This window comes from Peromyscus leucopus, chromosome 5, assembly GCF_004664715.2.
Source record: "Peromyscus leucopus breed LL Stock chromosome 5, UCI_PerLeu_2.1, whole genome shotgun sequence".
Taxonomy (NCBI): Eukaryota; Metazoa; Chordata; class Mammalia; order Rodentia; family Cricetidae; genus Peromyscus; species Peromyscus leucopus.
The window spans coordinates 71067923-71078246 of record NC_051067.1 but is presented as its reverse complement, the minus strand read 5'-3'; the positions used below and the strand labels follow the sequence as shown (position 1 = coordinate 71078246).

Below are 10324 nucleotides of genomic sequence, written 5' to 3'. Positions count from 1 at the left end.
TGGTCAATATTTAGGAGGTCAAGATGGAAGCATCGGGAGGAAAACCTACAGGCAAGCGTTTCGGGTCCTGGAGGTCTATAATTGTCCACGTCTCTCAGCTAGCGCAGACACACGTGCAGTTACCCCAGCGCCAGCCACTGAAAGGCTCTTCTCCAAGGCAAAGGATCCAGAGCGCCCCGCGTTCCGACTTCCGGCCCCGGCCCCGCCCCACAGTTGCTAGGAGACATGATGTCACCGGAAGCGAGGCCTGGGATAGGCTGAGGCCTGGGGAAGCCTCTCCCACACGGCCGCCTAGGTGCCGGCGCTTGTTCTCCAGCTGTTCCGAGGCCCGGGGCGAGGGTCCGGGAAGGGAGAGCCGGCTGCGACTGGTCACCGCTCGGGCAGCCTCGGCCTTGTCGTCCTCTCCGAGTCTGCTGGTGCTGCCGTCGGGGCAGGCAGCCCGGCTAGCAGCTTCCGGCCGCCCGCGCTCCTGACTGACAGGCGCCGTCCCCCACAGCCCGCGCCCCCCGCCACGTCCCCGCTCTCGGCCGGCGCACGGCGTGGCTGCCGCCGACCTCTCGGAGCCCACAGTGCGATGCGGGCTCCCGGCTCCGGAGCCGCGCGGCTTCCCCAGCGCCGGCGCCCTGGGCCGCTGGCGTCCTCCGTTCGGCCGCTGTGGCCGCGGCTGCTGTTCCTGCTGCTGGCGGCCGTGGGGCCGGTGCGCGCCTGGGAGAGCGCTGACCTGGAGTTGTTCGACTTGGTGGAGGAGGTGCAGTCGAACTTGTACGAGTTCCTCGGGGTGCAGCAGGTAAGCGCGCGGGCCGCGGCGGCCCGGACCTCGTCGTCCCGCCGGGTCCTCTCGACCGCCAGCCCTTTTTCCCCAGTCCCTCACCCTCGCGCCAACTTCGGAACTCGTGGTCCAAGTGCCAGACCTGGACGGTGCCGCCAGCCTGGGGGTGCGGGTACCTTTTCTTTGGCTTTCTGGAAACCATCCTGTCCCCACCCCCAAAAGCTGCGCTGAAGGGAGAAGGAAGAGAGGTGTGGGTAGACCGTTTTTTTACACTTACCCCGCCTCAAGTGTGACACAGTAACTATGTGTCACCCCAAATTGTCATCTTCCCACTTAAACATATTTTTACTTCTGCCTGCCTGCCTCCCTCGTCCTTTCTGGGAAGAAAGAATACCTTTTGCCCAGCGTGTGTTAGCAGTTTTCTTGCACCGTATTTCGTAATCGTTATAGCCTGCTACTTAGTATTCGTCTTACAGTTAGAAATCTGGAAGAATTTGAAGCCTCTCCTCATAGGAGAAGCTGTGAATCCTTCAGGGCTTGAAGTATTTGGGGAACTGCTGGAAGATGAGCCCGGCCGGGATAGTGGTGTATACATACGTCTTTGCCTTTCTATTCCTTTCTGTTCTGGTTTTAGCTTATATCTTGTGACTGAGTGAGGATATTTATCCAGGATCTACCTGAAACAGTGAACAGAAAAAGTCGACATGTCACTAACTTCATGATTATGGAATGAAAGAATTTCCCAAGATCTGATTAAGTCCTTCACCTAATACATAAGTTGTGGAGCTTAAAAAAAAAAAAAAAAGACACACTTAACAGGATTAGCTAGGAAATATACCTCTTCCTACAGGTTATGAGATAGTAAACTTTTCAAAGGAAATTAAATTGAACTATTAAGTAGAAATTTAACTTTCAATCCTTGCATCTTAATTCCATGATTGTATATAAAATTATTGAGTATAAAATTGCCATGGAACTGAACTTAACCGTTCTCATTTTTTGTAAGAGTTATAATATAAATATTTCACATCTCAGCCGGGTGTGGTGGCTCACGTATTTAATCCAAGCACTTGGGAGGCAGAGGCAGGCGGATCTCTCTGAGTTTACAAGGTCAGCCTGATCTACAGAGTGAGTTCCAGGACAGCTAAAGATACACAGAGAAACCCTGTCTTGAAAACCAACCAACCAACCAAACAAACAAACAAACAAGTAAATCAGTATTTCACATATCAAATTCTTAGACACAAATGGTTTTGTGGTAACTGTAAAGTGTTACCTGGTGCCATAGAGAAAAACTATGCCTCATTTCCAAAGTAAATGATAATGCAGTGTATTTAATAATGGTAAGTAATGAAAATGAAGACTATCTTTTTGGTTTATTTGTGTTTGGTTTTGTTGTTTGTTTCTTTAGTTTTGTTGTTTTTTGAGACAAGGTTTCTCTGTGTATCCCTGGCTGCCCTGGAATTTAGAGACCCACCTGTGTCTGCCTTCGGAGTGCTGGGATTAAAGGCATGCGCCACCACCACCTGGCTGGGTTTGGGTTCTGAGACAGGGTCTCACTGTCTAGCTCAGGCTGTTGTGACAGTGTGAGCTGCCATGTGGCTGTTGGGAGTCAAACCTGGAGCCCTTGAGAGAGTAGCTAGTGCTCTTAACCATTGAGCTGTCTCTCTAATACCAGGAATATTCTTTATTGCATTTATTCACTCACTCGTTTGTTTGTTTGTTTATATGATGGCAAACATGAGGTCAGAGGACAGCTCTTGGGAGTTGGTGTTCTCTTTCCATGAGGGTCCCAGGGATTAAATTTAGTCAAGCTTAGCACCAGGTACCTTTAACTACTAAGCTATCTTGCTAGCTTAAGACTCACTTTAATATTGAGAATACTTGTTTAGTATTCATTAAGATTGGTTAAATTCTGTAGCTAGTGAAAGTTTTATATATAACTGTGCTGGCTACTATTTTGTCAACTTGACATAAGCTAGAGTCATCTTAAAGAGGGAATCTCAATTGAGAAAATGCTTGGATCAGATTGGTTTGTAAGCAAGTCTGTGGGAGCATATTCTTGACTAATGGTTGATGTGGGAGGGCCCAGCCCACTGTGTGTGCTATCATTCCTGGGCAGGTGGTCCTGAGTTATATAAAATGCAAATCGAGCGAGCCAGTAAGCAGCATGCCTGCATGGCTTTGCTTCAGTTTCTGCCTTGACTTCTTTCAAAGATGGACTGTGACTTGGAAATGTAAGCCAAAAAAACTGTTTTCTCTCTTAATTTTTTTTTTTTTTTTGTGTTTTATCACAGAAACAGAAAGCAAAGTAGAACCATAACCAATAAAGAAAATATTGACTATGCTTTTGAATTGTTTATAGAAATTAAGCTTCTTTAGGAGAATACAGAGGCTGATGGTGGTGGTGCATGCCTTTAATCCCAGCACTTAGGAGGCAAAGGCAGGTGAATCTCTGTGAGTTCAAGGCCAGCCTGATATACAAAATGAGTTCCTGGACAGCCTGGGCTGTTACAATAGAAACCCTATCTCAAAAAACAAAAAACAAAACAAAAACTACAACTACAACTACAACAACAACAAAACAAAACAAGAGAGGGAGAGAGAGAGAGAGAGAGAGGGAAAGAGAATACAGAGACTTAGCAGTAGTGATTTCAACTTTAGATTATCTGTTGGCTGGAGAGATGGCTCAGCAGTTAAGAGCACTTGCTGTTCTTGCAGAGGAATGGAGTTCAGTTCCTAGTACCTGTGTTTTTCAGCACACAACTGCCTATAATTCAGTTGTAGGGGATCTGACACCCTATTAAGGCACAATACACACATACAAATTCATACACATATACACATACTTAAAAAAGATTAGGTCATCTAATCTAGTCTTATCTGTGCACTGTTGTGGTTTGTATTCATGCTATTTAATTTGCACTGAATTAGTATGAACAACTAAAGACCTTAACTTTGTAAGGAAAGATGGGAAAATATGTATAGAAAATTGAGAAAATTTGGTAAAATTTGAAAAGAATCCAGAAAATTATTTTAATCTGTACATCTGTGTTTAGCTGTATTGAAATAGAAAAGAAAGTCAGAAGAAACTTTAGTCTATTGACATAAAAAAGTAGATTGGAAAATTCTTTACTTTGAATCTTAGCTTTCTTGGAAGACTTTTTAGGGACCAGATAGTTGGTACAGATAAGCTCAACCTGTTTAAAGTTTAATGTATGATATTCAAGCTAAAGCCAAACATTGTTTTGTTGACTTGTAGATGTTGGGAACAGAACAGTAGAAAGACTACCCAATGTTGTTTGTTCAGTGGAGATTTTTTTGTTTGTTTGTTTACTGAATCTGAAGCATAAAACCTTTAGCCTCATTTAGCTTAATAGTTTAGTGGGGATGGGGACACAAATAGTGAAAAGTAGCAGATAGGCAGAGGTTTTCTGAAGGAATTTAGAAGTTGTAAGGACTCCACCTTTATAACCTATCAATTGTCAGATGTACTAGATCTTAGTACTTACCACTGTGGGGACTGGATTTCAACATACTAATTTAGAAGGACTCAAGCATTCAATTTATAGCATGATGGAGGCGCATTCAGTGTGGTGGACGAGCAGCCAAGGAAGAGTAAGTGCACAGGTCTTACTCAGGAGTCTAGTGAGTATTTGAAGGAAGCCAGTATGGTTGGAGCAGAGTGATGTTGAATAGTATTGGGAGATATGATCCCAGTCATAAGTGGTAAGGACAGATCATATAGGGACTTGCAGGCCATTATAAGGACTTTGACTTTGACTTATAATTAAGTTGAAGAGTGGGTATTGACCAAATTGGAAGTAAATTTCAAAAGGGTCATGTCTCTGTGTTGATAGTTTATAAGGTGTTAGTTACTTAGAGAAATAATGGTGGTGTAGAATGTAACAGGCCTGGGTGGTAGCAGTGACATTGGTATAAAGTGATTAGATTCTGGATTTAATTTGATCATAAAGCAGACAAAGTTTCACTCATATGGTGTGCTGGTTATTGTTTTGTTTGTTTTTCCCAATTTGACATAGGCTAAAGTCATCTGAGAAGAAGGACCTTTATTTGAGAAAATGCATCCATCAAACTAGTCTGTATGCAAGTCTTTGGGCCATTTTCTTGACAAATGATTGGCACAAGAGGGCTCAGCCTACTGTTGGTGGTACCATCCCTAGGCAGGCAGTATTGGGTTGTATAAGGAAGCAGACTGAGTAAGCCATAGGAAGCAAGCCACAGCCTCTGCTTCAGTTCTAACATCTCTTCAGATGGAACATAAGCTGTAAGGTTAAATACACCTTTTCCTCCCTTTTGGTCATGGTCTTTAGCACAATAGGAAAACAAACTAGGACAGGTGGCTTAACAGAAGAGAGATTGAAGATAGTTCTAAAGATTACTTACTGAATTGTAGAGGCCTGGATGAGGATTCTGGTTGAAGGTAAATTGAGAGTTTGGTGTTTGGTCCCACTAAATTTGCCATTTCTGTTAAGCACAGTAGGGCTGGCATGTAGGTATTTGGTTATTCACGTCTGGAGTTTGAACAGAAAAATATGGGGCTGTAGATAAGAACTAGTTCTTGGTACTTAAAAGGTAACTTGTGTAGACTGAAGTTTCTTGTTCCCACTGGGGCAGCAGCCGTTTTTTATAAAATAATCACTCAGGGGCTTAATATTACTTACACACAGTCTATGACTCAGGCTTATTGCTGGCTAGCTATTACATCTTAAATTAACCCATTTCTATTAATCTATATATTACCACATGGCCATGCCATTACTAGTCTGCTGGCGTCTTGCTCCTTGGGTGGCTGGATGGCGTCTGCCCAGACTCCGCCCTTCTTCTTCCTGTATCTCTCTTGGATTTCCTGCCTGGCTCCTATCTTGCCTTACCATAGGCCAAAACAGCTTCTTTATTAACCAATAGTAGCAACACATATTCACAGCGTACAGAAAGACCAGCTACAGCACTTCCCCTTTTCTGTCTAATCAAAAAGGAAAGTTTTAACTTTAACATAGTAAAATTACATATAACAAAACAGTTATCAAGCAAGAATTACAATTACAATATCTAGTCTATTTGTATTTGTCAAAATTAAAGAAAATATTCTATCATCTAATTTTGTGAATCTAAAGTTTTATATCTAATTTATCTTTTATCATGACTAAGGAAAACTATAATTATAACTATCTAGTCTTCAACTCCATCAAAGACCCCAGAAGGATATAATATTACCTAAGTAAACAGGAAGTGCATTGCAAGCAACTTCCGTAATTCTAGAAATGACAGAGACATTTGGCTGTCTGGACAGTCATCCAAAGTTTCTCTGCAATGTTGAGGCATCCATCTTCAGCCTATAGGCCTAGAGCATGTGGCAGACTTTTCAGTGAAGCAGGAAATTGGAAGGACTGTTTTGCCTATTTTGGCAAAATTCATCAGTCATTTTTCTCAGTGTCCTGCAGAATGTCTGGCAGTTTCTTCTGTGATGCAGGAGCCTAAAGGACCATCTTGAACTATTTTGGCAAAGTTCAGTGGTCATGCATGCATAGAACCAAAGTTCCTATGGGTCCTGCATGTCCATTTAATACAACATACTGTCAAACAGTCTAGGCAAGAGCGGTTTCTTGCCCAAATGGCTAGCCTTTTCCATATTGTTTTTTTTGTTTGTTTGTTTGTTTTTTTGTTTTCCTGAGACAGGGTTTCTCTGTGTAGCTTTGGAGCCTCTTCTGGAACTCGCTTTGTAGACCATCCTGGCCTCGAACTCACAGAGGTCCTCCTGTCTCTGCCTTATGAGTGCTGGGGTTAAAGGTGTGTGTCACCACTGCCCGCCCAGCTGCCTTTTCCATATTGTAAGCACATTCCATAATGAGTTTCTTTGATGCCCATCATCCTCTTTGAAGTAATTGGTGCTGCCAGGAGCAGACATGTTTCATTGTCCCAAAAAGTCTTAAGTTTTTAAAACATTTTAAAGCCATATTCTGTATGTCTTTGAAGTGTTTGAAGATTACCTACCTAATTAAAATATATCCTTGTATACCTAGTCATAGTTGACTGGTGAATCTGCATTGTTCTCAGTTATAGCTAATTATTCGTATTGTGAGATACTCTGCACTTGTGATGCTAGTGTGTAGTTCAGCCTTTAATCATTTATTTCCTTGTAAATTTGTTATGTAATTAGACTCCTCCTTTTTATTATGATCTGGAATTATTTCTTAATTTGGAAAAGGGAGATAAGCAAATTCTAGAATGGTAGATCACCCTTCAGCTGTATTCCTCATGTTGGCATATTGTGTTTAGACTTAGAGATGAATAAATACTTGTTTAATCATATACAACTTTGAATCAGATTTGATTATTAGAATTAGTTTATTTTTCTTGTGTACAAAAGGCTTACTGTAGCTTAGTGAGGATTGCCTAAGTACATTTTATAGGAAAAGGCAAGTCTGTTGCGGAAATTTTGCCACATACCATTTGAGCTGATAGAACAGAAACTTTTTAACTGTCTTTTCTGATGTTCATAATCTTTTTAGTACTAATCAGTAGAACACTCAGATATCTTACCTTTTACTTCCAGAGACAATATTTTACATTGAATTGGGAAAGTAGAATTGGCTTCTATGGGTACAATTACTCAAAAGAGGTCCATTTTAACATCTTGTTGACTAGCTCAGCATCTTACCTAGTGACTAATGTGGCAGATTTCAAAATCCTATTTTCTCAAGGTTTAGAGTAAAGTAGATTATAGGATGGAAGTAGGAATAGATATTTGGTTTAATGATTAGTATTTGTGGCAGTTAAAAGTAACAAGTACTTTTATAAGATGCCTGTTTTCAATATTAAGTGGATTCCCAGATTTGTTAGGTTTTCTATCAGTGAAGGAATCATTGTGTGAACTGTTACTATAATACTGTACAAATATTTCCCAAGACAAGCATTATTGGGTATATTTGAGGGGTGAGATGCCAGTGAATTTTGTGTATATTTAAAACTGCTCAAAGCCTTTCTTGAATAGTGTGAATAGATAAAGGAATGGAGTTAGAGTGAAGGGAGATTTCTAATTGTGGAAAGTAGGACCTTGGATCTTGTTTAACAAAGCTATAGTCATATGTACTTGGCAGAAATCAATTTTATTGTTATAAAGCATTTAATTGTGAAAGATGATTCCTATACAAATGAATGTAAAATATTTTCAGTATGTTTTGAATAACATTATATCTTAAGAGCTGAATATTTTATGGTATTACTTACACTTCCTGATAGAGATGGAAGTCTGACTTAAATTAGAAATTTAATCTAGACTTTGTGTTTCATTCTTTATCTTATTGGATACTAAATTAAGTAAAGTTAGCATACATTTACTTTTTCAATAAGTATCTCTGTTTACCACCACCAGTAGCTGAGATCTCATATGTAATCAGGCATATTGCAAAAGCAAGGGCAAGCCACATTCTGTACTTTTGCTTATAAAATGTTCATAAAACAGTATGCTTCATTATTAAATGGGTGCCTATTTTAATAGTTGCTACTATGGCAGCAGCCATTAAGCTGTGTGCAGTCAGGAATAGAATTTGAGTTGTTTATATTAAACTGAGTCCAAGATCAAGAATAAAATAAATGACATGCAGTATCCAAATGCAACTGAGAACAAAAGAATTCTAAAAGGTAGTAATTTCTTTAGTTAAACAAATTAAGGAATGCATATAATTCGTGTTATAAAAGGCCCAAGCATTTTTAAAAGCTATGTGGTATTATCTATGACATGTATCATGAACATTAAGTTGAGACCAGAAGGAAGAACATCATCACTGTCATTTACTGGATTATAGGGAAATCTGAGGGGTTAAAACTATATCAGGTAAGAAAGACAGAAAGTTCTTATTTCTAGCCAGTCCTTTAGAATTTGATTCATACCACTGAAAAAGTAAGATTTGGTAGGCTATTCCATGATCAATTGCATTTGTATATTACCAAGAAACCTCGGACTTTTAGAAATTTAGAAATTGCAAATTTTATCGGCAGTTATTTTTCAGTGATCACACTTTTATTTAAAAGATTAGTATTAGCCAGGTGGTTGTGGTGCATGCCTTTAATCCTAACATTTGGGAGGCAGAAGCAGGCAGATCTCTGTGAGAGTCCAGCCTAGTCTGCAGAGTGAGTTCCAGGACAGCCAGGGCTACACAAAGAAACCCTGTCATGAAAAACCAAACAAATAAATAAACAAACAAAATATTAGTACTTATTTGGGGTGTGGTAGCACATACCTATAATTCCAGCACTTGGGAGACAGAAATAGGAGAATTCTTTCAAATTTAGGCCAGCGTGGTCTACACAGTGAATCCAAGCTATCTAGGGTTATGTAGCAAAACCCTGTCTCTTAAAAAATAAAAAAAAGATTATATTAATTATATTTATGTTCTTTTTTGACTTTTAAGTGATGTTTTGTGTTAATAGTTGGTGGCTTGAGTTGATTTATGGGCATTAAGGGACAATAAGAATAATGTAGGAAAGTCAGGAATTGTGACTTTGCTTGTAGTTAATTTGTCTTACATTATTTTTGTATGGATCATTTATCTACACTAAAGCTGGAAATTGTGATTTTATTTGCAGTTAGTTATATCTTACAGCATTTTTTTTTTTATGGTTCTTTTATCCACAGTAGGAAATGGGCTTCCTGGTATAAGTAAAGCATGTTACTTTAAATATGTGATGAAGTGCAAGGGACTATGATGTAATTTTCATAGTAGTTCTATGGAATTAATGTGGCTGTTGGCATCACACTGTTAGATGTATTTTACCTTTAATTTAGGTTAATCTTGAAAGTGGTTATTGTGAAAAGCTTCAGTTTTCAACAGTGCTGACATTTTTTTTAACAATTAGCAAAACTTAGAGTTTTGAATTGCCTTCAAAGCCTATAGCACAAAATTCTTCACATTTTTTTTTTAAGATTTATTTATTTATTATGTACACAGAAGAGGGTGTCAGATCTCATTACAGATGGTTGTGAGCCACCATGTGGGTGCTGGGAATTGAACTCAGGACCTCTGGAAGAGCAGCCGGTGCTCTTAACCTCTGAGCCATCTCTCCAGCCCCCACATTATCTTTATTGTAAATAAATCTTTAAGGATTTTACTTTTGGCAATAGTTAATAGTCATTTGGAGCTAAATTTGTGAAATTAAGTTGTCAAGCTCTGAAAAATAGTTTATGTTGATGAAGAGATCTGAATGTAGAACAAGCACTCTACCAGCAAGGTGAATCCTCAGCTCCTGTCAGTAATTTTTTTCAAGGCAGGCATGGTAGCCCACACCTGTAATTCTAGCAACTAGGATCACCAGTTCAAAACCAGCCTGTCTTACATGGTAAGATCAAGGCCATTCTGAGCTGAATAGCAAAACTTCATCTCAAAAAAGAGAAATAACTAACTGCACTCAGTGGTAGAGTACTTGCCTAGCATGTGCAAAGCCTTATAAGGTAAAAGAGTGTATTAGAGTAACTAACCTTTGGGGGAAAGTATGAAAAAAAAATGTTTAAATACAAATATTAAAAATAATGGA

General features: G+C 39.7%; 1 protein-coding gene across 2 annotated transcripts in view; it reads left to right on the top strand.

Annotated features, from left to right (window-relative positions):
- Positions 1–390: 390 nt before the first annotated feature.
- Positions 391–10324, top strand: part of Dnajc1 (DnaJ heat shock protein family (Hsp40) member C1) — a 192259-nt gene continuing 182325 nt past the window's right edge. Inside the window, exon 1 of one of the 2 annotated variants that reach the window (XM_028870466.2) lies at positions 391–787. In XM_028870466.2, the coding sequence (XP_028726299.1) occupies positions 575–787 (213 nt within the window). In that variant the 5' untranslated portion in view covers positions 391–574. The remainder of the gene's footprint in view (positions 788–10324) is intronic. The other variant, XM_028870467.2, reaches the window with a different exon arrangement.